The 16997-nt window shown below is 30.9% G+C and overlaps 1 protein-coding gene across 4 annotated transcripts in view; it reads left to right on the top strand.

Annotated features, from left to right (window-relative positions):
- Window positions 1-16997, top strand: part of LOC118187632 (adenylate cyclase type 3-like) — a 476146-nt gene that overhangs the window by 412419 nt on the left and 46730 nt on the right. For 3 of the 4 annotated variants that reach the window (XM_085823652.1, XM_085823651.1, XM_085823653.1), the window contains 2 exons: window positions 6126-6170; window positions 13182-13279. In XM_085823652.1, the coding sequence (XP_085679778.1) occupies window positions 6126-6170; window positions 13182-13279 (143 nt within the window). The remainder of the gene's footprint in view (window positions 1-6125; window positions 6171-13181; window positions 13280-16997) is intronic. The other variant, XM_085823654.1, reaches the window with a different exon arrangement.

The following is a 16997-nucleotide window of genomic DNA, read 5'->3' as shown; positions in this document are numbered from 1 at the left end:
AGCTTTCTGAGTTTTCTGCATATGTTACTCAAGGCATTTCGACCATTCTATGACGTTATTATTGTTTCATTGTCTTGGATGAAAATAAAAATCCTTAAACAACTATATAGGCAAAGAATATTAAATAATAAAGTTTATTATCTAATAGGTTACATGTAAGGTGAAGCAAAATACTAGGAAAGCGTTTAATGAAAATGTATATGTGCACCAACTGAGCAGAGTGAAATGTTTCCAAGCCAAACTCGAAAGACTAATGAACATTTAGACTTTCAGTTTTTACTTAAAACTACTTGAAACTGCCGTCAGTGATGTAGGATAAATATACTTGCCGAATCATTTCTGGTTTGAACCCATTATTGGTCAAAGCTGGTCCGATAATTCTATTTCTGAATTCGTAGTAACTTTAAGGTTCTACGGATCAACTGTATCAAGGGTTACTGTGAATACACTACTGATGAAAGCAGCATCCAGCGAGCAAACAGCTGTCATAGAATTTAATTATTTGAATATTCCTGCATTCTTCAAGATTTAACCTAGAGAAAAGAACATAATCCGTCAGATGTCAATTCATTGAATAAAGCGATAAGTGCCATTAAATGTTTTTGCAATCAAGAGCTTGACAAAAACAGCATAATGCAAAAAGACAACTGACGTCCGTTACCTGATCGAGCTTTTTCCACTCAAACGAGATCCGTTCTTTCCAAGTTTTTTTCCTTTTTATAGAACATTAAGTCTGTTGTGTCAAACCTTCAAGCAAATATTTTTTGTGAATGTCATTCTGTTAATCAAATTTTCCATCACGGTCTTGACTCTAATCTTCTCAAAACAATATTCCTCTAGCTGAGATTAATTTTCTATTACCCATTGCTGTCGGTTTATTTTTGCATACTGAATAACGCATACCAACTTTTCTCACTATTAATGATTGTTTAAAACATTTGAGATCACTGCCTGCCATTTCAATCAGATCCTTGCTTCTTTTCGCTATCATCCTTCGGATCCGTAAGTGCTGATATCGGTGGCATAAATTCAAAGAAAAAATTTCATTTAAATTCCATTAAACAATATTGAGAGGCATGTTAGTGTTTAGCTGACGCATTAGAATTGATTGAAAAATTCAGTCTTAAAATTCTGTCGACGCATTATGTATGTATATAAATGTAACTTACAAGTTTAAAATAATATTAACTAAAAAATCAAAACAGAAGAGAAGCACACCAAAGTGAAATATAAAATTAGCAAAAAACACAACCTTGTATTTGACATCGATTTAGTCAAGAGCTCAATCAACTTCGAGGGCAAACAGGTACAGTTCCTTCTTCATCAGGAACAAAGAAATCTGCAAGACTGGAAAGCATGCTTTGATGCTTTGGTGCGTATTCTGGTTCGCAGCAAGAATTTATCCTGTTCTTATCTGATCACTTAGGGAATCCTACGTGCGGTCTCGCTGTTTCAGGTTCTTTACAACTGAGTCACTATGGAGGTGCGATCAGAAGGTGTAAGAAAGCAAATAATTGAATTGGGAGTTCATATTCTTTGTAAGAAGGTGAGGCGCATTGCCTCTTTTATCCCAAAGGCGAGTGAAAATTTGGAGGAACTCGCATAATTGGCTAAGTGTCCAATCTGGTGCTTTTTTGCAGTCACGTGATTTTAGCAAAACTGCAAATTAGCCGTAAAGATCAAGGGAAAGTTATGTACAATATTAAAAGCAATAGCTGTAAAATATATCAAGATAATTCAGATGGTGTGTACATTTTCATTAAAATAAGAAAAATAGTACAGAATAAACAATGTACGAAAAATAAAAGCATATCTGAATAGAAAAATAGAATATAAAATATAGAAATATCCAATATAGAAACACTGAAATCGATGTATTAATAGTTCATCACTTTGTAGTTCTTAAACCTGACACTGAATTTGGAATGCAGCCTGCTGATTGGCTATCTTTTTATGTGACATTTTGCTACCCAGGAAATTAAATTCAGACTGTTGCATGTACTTAAATTCCCTAGTGGATATATAAATGGCCTATCAGAATGGTAAGGAAAATGAGCCCAATTTAAATATACTGGAAATAAAATATTTTAGGACTTTTCAACACTCAATAATGTTCATAAATCAGACACTGGAAATCAACGTTTGCAACATCATATTTATACCCTACAGCAGTAAAACAAACGAAAAGGTAGCGCCATCTGCTGTCGAAATCGATTGAGTTCTTGATTAAATCAACGCCAAATGCTTTCCCGAACTTTTCGAATTGATCAAAAACAATCATTGTGTTATCAATTAGGAATGCTAAAAATAATCAACTACGTTGCGACCTAGCTTTATAACAACCCTAAAATAAATTGAAAGCCCACATGACAGCTCATGTTTATTTAATCTAATTTAAAGAAATATTTATTGCCTACTTTCCTTTGTATATTAATACAATGATATGATATGACATGTTTTTCTGAGACTTCGTATTACGTGACTAACATTAAATTGGATTCCTCTTAGCTAATAATGTCAATGTATGTTTTATAGATTGCCAAATGTTTGTAACTGCTGAGGATATATGGTCGTTCAAAACAATAATTCAAAAAGCTATTACACGTCCTTATGTGATATCTCTACATAAGTTCGTAAAATGTTCAGAACTTATGTTTTGAAGCTAGAATTTTATTACACAAATAACTTCGATTTGAGCAATAAAACTTATGTGGTGTTGAGTACGTGGCACGTTAAACACTTTTTCTTTGTTGTGGTGGAAATAATATTTTACAACCATGCTATAAAAATTGTACGTGACATGTTGATAAGAAATTTATTTAATTTTAGGTCTCAGTCCGTAAGAAGATCGATGGAAAATATGTATTATAATATTTTAAATGGATTAAATAACATTTTAACAGATATTCAAATGATTTTTTCCTCAGCAGACAAACTGATCTCGTGTTGAGATACTTTTAGGAAACTTTTTCATGCATCAAGAAAGTGAATATTTTAATGTATAGAATCTGACGTGTTAATGTTGTCATATTTTTCCATATAAAATTGTTAATTTTATAGCATTACTCCTATTTAATTTAGTTTTAGCTGATACTTCACTTTAGGCATTTCAGGAGTTATTTAAAGTAAGCAAAGCACATGGAAGTGAATTAACTTAAAAACGGTCGTTTTTCAGTTGGCAATTACTAGTCTCGTGTTATTATTTTTTGAATTCAGAAAGTTTAGTTAATAATGCTTTGTTATTGCCCATTAATTAAACCCTGGAACAAGAACAAAATATAAAAATTTAGCATTGTTAGTGAAATAAACATTTTTTAGGATATTAATATTTGCTTTTATATAATAAGTACTTTATTTTATAAATACATCATCATCTTTGCCATAAAAAACTATTTTTGTGCTAAAACTAAATTTTTATATATAACTTTAGAATCGATTTGCATTTTACTAGAATACAAGTCATGCAGGCAGTTTAATTGGTAAATGTATTATAACACTTGAAATTAATTTACTTTATTTCAGTAATTTCATTTCTTTCATTACGTAAATATTTTCTACAATTATTGTTTTTATTAAAAATTAAATTATTTTTATTTTTATCGATAAATGGTTCAAAAGAACTAATTAAACATCTGTACCAGATTACTTGAATGTATAAAACGCTGAGAATTACTTTTATAATGTACATTTTGTTTTTGTCTTTTTTCCTTCTAAACTAATATCATATTCTTTGTAATTATAATTTCTTATTCATGAGCATTTCTTGAAAGGCGCAGTAACTTGTTATCATGGGAGCATTCCAATATCTTTGATATCATTTTTGTACTTTTTTAATGTCATTACAATGGAATTTTTGCCCTTATTCATCATGAGAATCGCAAACAGTTTCAGAAAAGGTTTTAAATGAGATTTCTAAATATAACTTTCAGTATTTTTTCTGCAGAATTTATCGTTTTATCTTCCCGTTTGCTTTTCTAATTAGGATCTTTATAATCTTCTGGAACATTCTATCAAAGAATATTCCTCTAAATTACGGTGATGAATGCGATGTATGTCATTAATTTTTTAATATAATTAGATTAATAATTTCAACTTCAGAATGTGTTTCCGTGCTGAGGTGGCGTTTTCTTTTTTAGTATCTTCCCTTTTGCATTCTTTGTTACGAGCTGTGCTGTTTCAATAGAAAGATTTAGATGGATAGGTCCGTGAATCATAGTTGTGACTGCAAATGATGCCTTACAGTAAAATAACTTTTTCTCAGAAGTATGGTGCATTGATGGGAAAATAACATTTCTTTGACCAGACTAAATGCATCAGAGCGTTGGTATAGTAGAAAGTGGAAAACATTTATCCTTGTTTTCATTTTATTTTTCTAATTTATCATAATTTATTATTTTTTGTTCTTGAAAACAACCTCAACATTCATATTATACCTCTACTAAAGTGGCAATTCGACTATCACAAAATTTAGCTTTACATGCATTTTGCATTTTTAACACAATTTTAAAATACTCTTAGCTATCATTCTTTAACGTGACGATGTCTGGCGTTCATCAGAAATTACCAATAAATTGTAATTTTTTTTTTGTTTATGGCATTTGAAAAAACCTGTAAAAAAAGTATGCAAAATACTGAAAAGTAAATGATAGTAATTATAAAAACTGGGATAAAATTGCAAAAACATCTACATAGCATCAATATAGGCCAATGTTATTATTAAATTACAAATTATGAAGAAAGTACTGAAGCTTAACTTGCAACGTCTTGAAGTCTTTAAGGAGCTTTCAGAAAATTAAAAAGAAATTTCTTTCAAGTCTTATATAATTTCTGAATTAAAGTGTTCCTCTTTTTAATCGCATGAAAAATTAATTTAATTATAATTCCATATGTTTATTTGAAAAAAAGGAAATAAAACATTTTGTTGGATTGTGCTGAACTCTACAATCGAATTAACTTTTATCTTGCTTTTTCCCCCTTCAAATTGCTTTGAAAAAAGTTATATTTCAATTTTTAACGAACTGGGGAAAAAACACTTGGCTGAATTTCTCATTAAGATTGATAAATAACAAACATACTTGCTTTAAGGACACTAAATGGCATTTAGCAATTCTGAGTTTATTCTATTTTTTATCAGTAAATGCCGCTACAGTAACCGTGTTCACCTTAGGAGCAAAACATTTGTTTCAAGCAAACACCGTCCTTTTTTGCGCATTAAATTCCTTTTAAACTGTTGGACGTCATTTCAATTCCTAAAACGTTGATGTTTTGAAGATTATGCGATTTATTATGCTATGATGATTTCATGTTTGTCCGTCCAAGCTTCGTCTGTGAAGGAAACGCTAACACGCTGACTTTACTAACATTCTCACATACTCATTCCATCTGTTATTTGGTCATTTAGGGAGTTTTCGATGGTCCTGAATTCGATTTCAAGCTCAAATGTACTCAGAAAATAATTTTCTATCAAGTACTGAAGGACGAATCAAACATCATCCTAATTAGCCCACTACTGTTAACCTAACGCTGCTTTTTGGCAGTTAGTAAAGCAATTGTTTATTGTTGTTAAATTTCATTTAATATCACTTAACTCAATATGCAGAAGTATTGTTGTCATAGTTTACTTTATGTGCATGATCGTTTTATGATTTACACATATGCAAATTGTGTATTGTAATTTATAGTGTATAATATAAATTATATACAAAAACAGTGAAAGAACTGTCTTCAATGTTTTTATATAATTGGCTAAACAATTTAAAGATCTAAACAGAATACAAAAGGATTCAGCATGTGAAAATGTCTACAAATTTATATTAATACTGAAAATATTTCAGAATTCTTTATTGCTTTTGTAATTTTGAATATTTCTAACGATTTGCCTTTTTAAAAAACAAAAAAAAATGAACTTTTGTTACGAAAGTTTAGTGGTAAGTAACCTAGATCAAATCTACTTTGCATTATGATATTATATATGTAACTAAGTTTGTCTTATGTTTTTAGAGAAAAGTGTGTAAAAAAGCATCCAATTTTGGGGAAATTTATACTTTCAGAGGAAAATAAGTTTTGAATGTAACTCCTATCTAAATTTACAAAAAACTTTATTGTTTATGTTTCTAAATTTTCAGGAATCAGAGATACAAAACAACTTTGATGATGATTTAGAGAATCAGGTAAAATTAAGAACTTTAAGTAAACTAATCTGTGATTTAATTGGTGAAGGAACTACTAGAATAGCATTGCTTTTCGCTTTCTGAATAATATCTTCTGGTGATGGTTTTCTCGGAAAGAGCTACTAATTGAAACCAAACTAAGAACAAAGTTTCTCTGACAATCTGGAAAATTGCAATTGTTAGAAATTTACGAAAAGTAGTAATTTTAAAATGGCTTTAAGAAAAACAATAAATTTAAATCTCACTACTTTGAAACAATGATTATTTCAAATTTAACGTAGATAAATCTCATTTAATTGATTTGAGCATATATTAAAGGTACTAATTAGCTACAAATATTAGCGTAACATGCATAAATTTGTCGTGCTTTTGTTTCAAAGGTTAAACAACCTGCTATTGTTTCGAAGGTTATTTGCCGTGCTATTGTTTCGAAGGTTAAACCTAACCAAGGTTAAACAACCTTCGAAACTATAGTAGTGAAAATTTATGCACTTTAATCTGATTTTTGTTATTGATTGGTATCTTTAACATTTGTTCTTTCAGCATGTTAATTGTTTTATTAGTTGAACGTAGTAACCAGCGTATTTTTTGTTGTTGTTGTTGTTGCAATTTTCGTAACAGATTAATGAAAGAATTGCTCATGTTCCACTATCCATGTCTGCAGCTGTATATTTTCTTTCTGGTGGCGGGTTTCAAACATATAATTTACAGTCAAACCACTTATATCGAAATATTGCATACATCGAATATTCACATTAAAATAGTAACAGTAAAGTGTGAATATGAAAACTTTTATATACATTTCGTTATATTTAAATGTATTTAATACATTGAAAGAATTTATTATAAATGCTTCTTGAAAACTTGAAAATTTAAGATTTTTAAAGCATTTTATGCAATCTGTATGCATTCCAATTTCTTAAAAAAAGACCTAGGCGAAGAAGAACAGTCGTTTAATTACTTAATTATTCATTCGCATGTTAATATCAAAACAGAGAAAGAAATGAAACGGTAAAAAAATAATGCAAAACATTTAGAAAATATTTTTGTTTCTAAAATAGAAAGATCTATATCCGATCCCCTGGAAATCGGTATTATTCAAAATTTTCGTCAAACTAATAATGCTTTTTTCACGTAATTTAAAATTTTATATTGCCATGTTTTTCACCCAGTTAGATATCCTTTCTTCTTTTAAAAGGATTCCCCATTATAATGTAATAAAAAGTAAAGTGTATATACAGGTGTATATTTTTTATATTTTATCCAACGAACATTTGCAATTGAACCTTCAAATTCGCTATTGACGGGTTTGGCTGTACATTTGTTTTGTAAATTTGCAATTGTTTACTTTGTGTACGTAGTAATATCTATTTACCGTGTAACTTAAAATTGAAATGTAGTTAGTTAAAATTAAAAAGTCATTGATATAAAAAACAGCAGCCATTTTCAAAGAAATAAGTTGCAGTATGTGTTTGCCATTTCAACGTCATTGTATTAAACTTAACCTGTTGTTATTATAAAAAAAACTGGTTACAGTAATTTGTATATTATGAGAAACTGAAACTGAAAATAGCGAAGTTTATGTTTAAGTTCTTGTACTATATGAAATTAATTTTATTGATACAAATAATTTGGTGGTATTCCTTTGAAAGATCTGTTCGTCTAAATGGTTTTGTTCATGGTAAATTAGTAACATAGATTAATTAGTTAATATAGATTAATTAATTAGTTACATAGATTAATTAGTTAACATAGATTAATTAATTAGTTACATAGATTAATCAAACTTTTAGTGTATCAAACTTTATTATAAAAGAACAAACGTGTGAATCATAACACTACTTTACAAGTAAATGAAATCCTGCTTAAATTACCAGTATACTAAACACTTTTAATTAAATTCACGTTTAAATAATTAAACCAAGATAAAACAATATATTTTCAAATAAAGTCTCTTAATAACGGATCATCAAAAACAAATGTCCAGATGTCTAAAAACATACCACTGAAAAACTATCGAGCAGATAAAAATACTTCAGAAGTATAATTTTCAGTATCTGATATAAGGAATTTCAGCAGCCAAAAAAATGAGTGTGAGCTTCCTATTTTCCTAGGGGAATCAGTACACTTGTTTTACAAATTCTGTTGCAGCTGGTGTTGAATTCCCATCGCTTAGCTCTCAAATAGAGAAACAAATTTTATTAGATTTTACTAATTTCTCGATAGATTTCTTGAAAGAGCGTAGCACATTGTTGCTTAGAGAAGGAAATTTAGTAACTACGAGGAACTTTCTCATAAGTTTTGTAAGGATCTTAAGTTTTACTAACGTTTATTTTATTTTAAATCTTTACTATCACTTCTTATTTTCTACTTCCGGCCAGAATTATAAGCATTAAAGTATTTATGCAAAGTTTGTCTGGCGAACGCCAAGTACTTAAGTTGTGGCTTTTTGCCAAGCGAGAGAGAGGAAGCAGTTAGTCGAAGCAGGCCGCTTACCTTAGAAGTTTACTCAGTTGCTGGTTGCCTTCCAGGCCAGAGGTTTTTAATCCTCTTGATAATTTTTTAAACGTATTGTAGTGTTCACAGTTCTCTGTACTACATACGGCTTCCTGTTAATATAAGGCCAATCTTCCACGTTTATTATTTTAAAGTTAAATTAGAGTTTAGTTTTATTTTTATACTTTTACGTTTTGACCCCAAGTAGCGGGTCTGTGTATTTCCGAAATACGGAAGTTATTGTAAATAGAGAAAAATAAAGGGTTTTGTATACCCTTCTTGTGTATCCTGTCTATCTTCCCACAGTCATTGAACATAGCTTTAGTAAGCTCTCTGTTCCGAGTCAGGTCCTTGCATGTTCCCGAAGAAGGTAAGACGGAACATTGGACCTGATAGTTTCATAAAGTATCAGCCGAAGAGAGTGAGGGAAGAGAATTTGGGGGAATTTTAAGTATTGTTAAAAGTTTTTTGTATCTGCTGAAGAAAATAACATCAGAAGATCGTGAACGTTTGTGTTAAATTAAACGCAGAACTAATAATAATTGTTCCAAAAACCAAACGTAAGTTTTAGAATATTTTTCTTTTCGGTAATATGGCATTTATTACCCTATAGTGTTCTTTCGTGTAAATGCTTTAAAATTTATTTTTAATTCTGAATAATAATTAGATAAAAGAGTTTAATATTCAAGTTTTTGTTTCAGTTATTTCGGTGTCTTGCTCATTTATACCAAAAAGGCTTGCTATTATAACTTCAGATAACAGGTCATTCCGAGTAATATGTAAATTTCCTGACTCCAAAAATGACCTTGTAATAAGGTTTGGCTGTATATGGAAGAGAAGCACGTTAGTATCAAATTTAAATTTAATATTTAGTTTTATTTAAAAACGGCATTTTAAAGGATACAGGCACAAAAGTCTTTCTTTTCCAAAAAACAAAAATATTCTGCCGTTCTTTAGAATTCCTTACCATGGGGCAGAATAGAACAAAAACAAAAATATATATCTTCTATGAAGAATAAGGATCCTCTAACTTTCTTTTCTTATGAAAGCTTCTTCTTTCTTTCTTAGTTGCCTGTTCTTAAATCGTGAATGCACAATGACATATATCAGTTTGTATACAATTAATAATAATAATAGTTTTAATTAAATTCAAAATTATATGCTTTTATTGCCTTAAAAATTCACCTGAGGCTTCTATGAAAATTATTAACTAAATAGAATGCCGGTATTTATTATTAGATGTTGTAAGCATTCTAGTCACGTAGCCATTGCTTACATTTTCGGTTTCTTCAACAATGCTCAGAAGCTATGTATTGGAAGGTTTATTCATCCAGTGATAACTTTCTAACTCTTAAGATTAAATTTGCTTTATATCATTAATAGTAAATTTTCATAATAGAACTCCAGTGTCTGCTTAACATCTTTTCACTTCATTGTGACTATTTCATTCCCACATGTACTCTGTTCGCAAATTGTATGAAAACTAAGCCACTAACTGGATTTGTGGGCTGAAAACCAATCGCTTTAACTGATTGCGACTCAATTAGTGACTGAGAGAAATGCGTCTCCGAATGAGATTAAGTCGGGTAATTGAGCAGATTTGTTAAGGCTGCAATGATTGGCATGTTGTCCGTGCGAGGAAATGAATCCACCAATCAAATTAACCCACGTAATTCGGTTCATTTCCTCGCATCTGCAGTACGTGGCCAAGCGTAGAAAATGCACAAGTTTTGGCTGGGTTAATATCCAAAATGCTTATTTAATTCCACAAGATTAAATATTAAATACTTTTATGAAACATTTCCCTCGTGCAGTGCTTGATTTCAAATAAAACTGTTCAGCTATGCTTGTTAATTGGTTTTTTATGCTAGGAAAAGCCTGCGTTCAGAATTTCTAATTTTAAATCTTAAAATGCTTTATCTATTAATTTTTTTATCTGTTGTGATTAATTTTCAAAATTTTGTACGATAAGAACATCATAGTGTTCTTAACTTCTGTGCAGTGGTACAATTATTCGGTTTAGTTTACGCTGTCTTTACTAGCACCATATAAATGTGTATTTGATTAAGTACTTATCTGACGGTCTCGTATCTTAGTTAAACTTGAATAAATTTAAATATTTTCAAGAGAATTTCATTGCCTATTTTAAGTTATTATTTTTCATATCTACGTATTTGAAATCTAATCTATAACTTTCAATGTATTGTAATTTGAATCTTAATATGATTCCTTAATATTTGAAGAAATTTTTTATCCACTCTTATTTTAGGTTATAATTATCTTAAAGGAGTCTTTTTCAACTCTTTGATCCACTTGAAGAGCTTTTTCATGTCTTTAATCATCCCTGAATAAATCTGCTAATCACCCGATCTGCTATTTTGATTAATAAATATTTCACATGTGATTTTTCTTTTATATAATGGTTACCTTCCGCTATGTAAATCAGTACTGCATAATTTAAGAAAACTAATTGCTGATCTTTTTAAATTTTTTGCTTAATTTTTTTGCGGGGAAGATAAAATATTTTATTTCGAATAGTAGTAACATATTTTTTAAATCTAGGATTTTGCTAATTAAATTCGAAAGTCAAATATCTTATGCTTTTGGGTGCGGCAGTATATTTTTTTTAAATCGTTAGTTTTCCTGATCAAATTTGAAACATAAACCCAGCAAGCTCGCATATATACGGCCTAGAATATTTTTGTGACATTTATAAGAAAATGCATGTACGTGCATCATGAAATATGTCTATAAAATTAAAGCAATATATTAAAAGTGTATAAATCGAGGTATAAAGTACCAAAGGTATTTTAATATCTTTCGGTTTCCCGAATGGCAAACAATGTTTTTAATTGTCGAGTTTGTTAATCAAAATGTCATTAAATTCGCACATAATTCGAAATAAATAAATAAAAAATTCTAAATTCACCATTCGGGCTTCGAATTGCATATGTTCGCTTGTAGGACTATTTTGTGTTCACTCTTTCGTGTTTGTAGATACCGCCATTTTTTGCACAATGCGAGAAATATTCATACACACATACATACATACAGATTCTTCATTATTTAATAACAGAGATTGCTCAAGCGTGCTTGAAATCTTTAATTTCCACGTGCTGTATATTTAATTTTCAAACAATAATATTTTCAGATAACAAGTTTTCTTCCCGTATAAGACATTAAACTAAGAAAATCCTTGTTTAGCAATCCTGTTATAGTCAATTCTAATCCAGTGTTATTAATTTTTTGAACCTGCATGCGAAGTCATTCTATCGTCTAAAGTCCTTAGTGAAATACTACTTTAAACTTTTGATTTCTTTTAAATAAATCTTCCTTACGGCTGCTGTTAGACTGGTATACATTTTGAAACTTTCATCTGGAAGAATTTTTCATTTTATTCGCATAGAGACAGAACATTTTTTAATGTATGCCTCCCCTTGTTTTTGTTGACATAAGTCAATCAAAACATACAAAAATGAATACTTTTTATTTCTAAAATGTGAAACATATTTGAAATTTCCAATTTATTAAATAGTACAATAGTAGCCATTCATCGCTGTAATGCACAGTATTTTCAGAGTATTTATCATTAGTTACGATTCCATGGCGAAAACTTTTCTCAAATGTTTTGATTACTTTAAAACTATCTGTTATAATCTCCAGAACTTTATGGAGTATTATTTTCTTAGAGTCATCAAGGCGCTTTGGGTTTTATAGCATATTTTGTTCTTACAGTAACCTCAAAAGAAGTAATTCGATGGTTGAGATGAGGTGAATACGGGGCCCTTCCAATCACTGAACTAAGTATTATTTAGACCAATCATCTAATATCTAGAGTCTTAATATGGAAATTAAAAATTACCAAACATAGTGAATGTCATGTTACGTTACTTTCCCTAATTAAAAAAAACTATAAAAAGTTTGTTTCTGACCGTTTTGATTACGTTTGTTGTTTAGAATCATGTATAAAAATACGGTTGATGTTTCATTTCTATAATGCAACTTATTTCTTTTAATATTCAAAGTGTTAAATTTACAGCCAATTCACTAGCTTCATAATTGAATATAAAGTTTATACCATATGGCTTAAAGCCATATTATTTCAATATGGAACACGTTCTTGACCTACCTGTTATCTAATATGGCATTCATTTTGATGTTATTATTATTGGCTGCTTCAGTTTGACTGAACCTAAAGATAAAATGAATAATGGTAAATTATATACAAATTGTAAATAGTATAAAATTTCTACAGATAACTTCTTTCTTTCTCAAAATTCAAAATGGGAAGAATATAAAGCTAAGCTATTCAGTAAAGTCTTTAACATACTTGAATACATAAGCAGAATGTTTTCAAGGCTTATATTGTTGTGTTCCTGGAAAAGTGCATTCAAAATAATTTAACTCGTAAGAAAATTTATTTCATAAGGCGCGAAAATTGTACGAAATTGAATAAAACTTCTGAAAAATAGCACATGATTAAACTAGTTTCGAGATTTAAATTTTTTTCTACAGGATGAGACGTCAAAGTTGACTGGAGATGGAGAGAAAAATTTCTTGGAAGACTACAAGGCTCGTCTACATGAAGAACTTCTTGGCAGAGACACAAAAGGGTGAGTAACAGCAATGCACTGCATCCAGATTAAATGCACTGTGCAGTTTTTGATAGCTGTTCATTTGCCGAATGATGTTTTTGTTGAATATTTGTTTAGTACATACCCAAAGTAATTTTCATCGTAAAATATAAGCGGCCTTTAACCTGTTTAATACGTTTGACGGGTGGTGTACAACTCACACAGCTACGAAGAAAATTTTAAATTTGCCTGACATTTGAAAGATTAAAGAGCAATTTTGAATGATATTGGGGTTTAAAAGTAGGAAGACAAACTAAAGGAAAAACAAACTAAATAATTGCTTCATCATAACCTTTGAAAATATTTGCAATAATCACATTTAATTTTTTAGGAGTGAGTGCCTGTTTAAGAAAATAACGATGAAAAAATATATTACTTTGAAAGTTGTGCGAAGAGTTTTAAATGCATTTATTCCTTTCCTGTATTTTTACTGTCAAGATTATCCGCAGCTGCATATATGTGCTGCAGAATAAATGTTTGTAAATTTTTAGAAATATCCGTCAAGATATACCACATTCTTCTCAGGTGATTGACATCCGTGGGCATCTTGGACTTAGAGATGCCACCGTTAGTTTTATTTTTTACATGTCACTGAATATTACTTTTTCCTTGAAACCATTTTTAAAATAAAAAGGCTTTATTTTTCAAAACTCAGAAAACCTGTACGTTGTTTTCTGGGAAAAATTGAACCTGCCAGTGATCGTTATGCTAGTAAGATGGTGTATCATTTGTCACGGCTTTGCCGGGCATGGAACGTAATACCAGTTTGAACTTTATGCTGTAAGTACAGATATAAAAAATGTTGGGGTTTGAAATCCTATAGTTTTAAAGGGGCTGCGAATTGTGATTCATAAATATGAAAGAACGATATTTTACGTCAATAGTTCAAACATTTGTTTTTACTTTATTGAAAATATTGATGTATTTATTGGGAATTGTTTCTATTCAATTTATATATGATTTCAATATATTTTATAATTCAGTTTATGTATGATTTCAAGGCTTAAATTGAAATCGTTATAGCATTTACAAATAACTGTCTGCGTATGAAATACTGCGTCAGGATTTATGCAGAAACGAAAGATTTTCTGAGTATTTATTCATTAAGTATCAAAGTAGTGAATATGAAATTGTACCCTACCACTTTGTAGCCTCGCAGCATATAAATATGTAGAAGGTTGTGAGATTTTCTAAGGCACCTGGAAATGATATGCTGTAAAAACTTAAGTATTTAAATAATCTAATCGGCCATTCGTTGAAATTAATGATATTGTGGAAAAAAGATATATTCTGAAAGACTAGATTTGGTGTGTTAGGGCAAGTTATTTTTAATACATCAATTTATGCCAAGTAAACAGGGAAATCCACATGTCTGTGGCAAACATAGCTAAGTACAGTTGTGAATGTAATGTTCACCATATAGTAAAGAGACTGTATCTTACAGGATGAAACTAGCTGCAGCGTCTGTACTTTCAGAATTCAAAACTGACCAACCCTTTCTCAAAAACCTATGGAAGGTAAGAGGAAAACAATAATCACAAAAGTTGTAGAACATTGTCGTTTTTTACATCATCTAAATCAAAAATGAATAAAAAAAGATAAAATCTTGATATTAAAAAAACTCGGTAAGGCAATGCTGAGCGTGGTCGAAGAGGTTACCATTGGTCCTGTGCATATATCTTATTCGAAAAAATATATTTGCATGCACATCCATTAACATGGAAGGTATTACTGCATACATCAGTGATATGATATCGTAGATCCAGAAGACCGGTAGATGATGTACCCTCTTTTTACCCTAGTAGAAGAAATCCATCGAAGTGTGTTCTAGTGATCGCAGAAGCTATACAGACCATTATTTGTCGCATCCGTACACACAATATGCCTTTTCATTCTAAACTGATTTATATAATGGTGCTTTATAACATTTTAATTGACTTTCTCCCTTACTTCTTGCAGTTTTTGAGACAGGATTGCTATGTTCCGAATTTCACCGGTAGAGCAGCTGTAATCGGCCTTATCTTGTAGGAATAGCTCACCAGTTGTTTGGAGACAAACGGACTTTCCTGTTCCCCCTACGTAGTTTGCTCTTTATTTTAACTATCAGTAAGGTAACTGAATCATAAGAAGTATAGAAGCGTTTAAATTGTGGCTGAGAATTTCTTTGTTATTTTTTTGAATTGAAGCAATTGCCTGGATATAGTTTTAGCATAATAAGTAAGCTAATACCAAATGTTGTATTTTGGCAGGAGTTCACTGATCAGAAGTATTCTGTTTAAAATCATACAGTTCAAGTGTATATATGCAGAAGGTCGTTCGCACTTTCCATTAATGGAAACGATTTTGATAGCTAATTTTTATGTATAAACGGAGTATTTCTTGCGCGATTTGTTTCTATGTGATAGCTTTGATTCTTGGCTACAGCTATAACTCAAATTTTTCAATGAAAGTAATTTTTTTCTCAGCACCATTATATAAATTTTATCCCACTCCTCTTGGGTCTTTTTCCAACGCCCGTTTATTGTTCGTGGATGCCGTTTTCCTAAAGCTCGTTTTAACAAACCGAAAGCGCAAAATCTCCAAAAAAAAAAAAAAAGTCATGGGATTTTCAGGTATTTCGTTAAATGGGATAAATTTTATTTCTGTTTCTGATTGCTAAATAAATGGCTGGTAACTTAGACATGTGAGTGGAGACTTGGTTCATTTGAAGCTCAACTTTATTGATATCCTACCCATATTAGCATGGAAATTTTTTTAATTGTTTCTGAAATGTTCTGCTGAACAGTGAATTAATTTTAGATTTAATTCAGACTTTTTGAAGTTTCAATTTACCGTTGTAAAAAAATCCTACAGTTAGCACGAATCCCGTTGGGAACTTTTCTATACATTGACGGAGCCATTTCGCACGATCATTTTCGATAGTTGAGCCAAAAAAAAAATGATGTTTTTTATTACATTCACTTAAATATAATCATGCCTCATCGAATGTTACTACAGATTTCAATTTATCAGCAGCTGGGCGTTCTTCATATAATTTTCTACACTTTGTTTTTCTTTCGCAATACGCTTTGGCAGGTGTCTGCGGAAAACATCGCAGCAAATACACTACCCCGACATTGAAAAATGCAATACCAAGAAGGACTGGCCAGAAAGCGATGAAACTCGGCAAACAGCGAGAGAGAGTAAATTATCTTTATTTCGAAATTATATGCATAATACAGAGCGAGAACAGCTTCGGCTTAGTAGTTTGTAGAGCCACCTTGGACGGCGATACATGAAGCAACGCATTTAGGTACAGAGTCAGTGAGACTACGGATGATGTCCTGAGGAATAGTTTTCCATTTCCTGTCAACCCTTTGCCACAGTTAATCTTCTGAATGCGGCAATGCCAGGATCTGAAAATGGCATCCAATCACATTCCAAATATGTTCGGTTAGCGAGAGATCAGGAGAGAACGGTTGCCACGGAAGCAACTGTACACCTTGCAAAGTAAAGCCCCATTCACAAGAGCAGATTCGACCGGTAGCGAAAATCTGTTCTTCCAACGTGTCCCATTCACATGACGAACAGGCATTAACTGCCTCGCCGAATTGGAGGTAGAACTTGGTTGAATGTTTCTACCTCTCTGGAGCAGGGCAAATGGGGAGATTTTCCATACTGCACTGCGCGATTGCGCCGTTCACTAATTTTAACAAAC

Source organism: Stegodyphus dumicola, chromosome 9, assembly GCF_044657685.1.
Source record: "Stegodyphus dumicola isolate Sdum_Otavi_A_Nest chromosome 9, ASM4465768v1".
NCBI classification, from domain to species: Eukaryota; Metazoa; Arthropoda; class Arachnida; order Araneae; family Eresidae; genus Stegodyphus; species Stegodyphus dumicola.
This window is presented reverse-complemented; position numbering and strand designations above follow the sequence as displayed.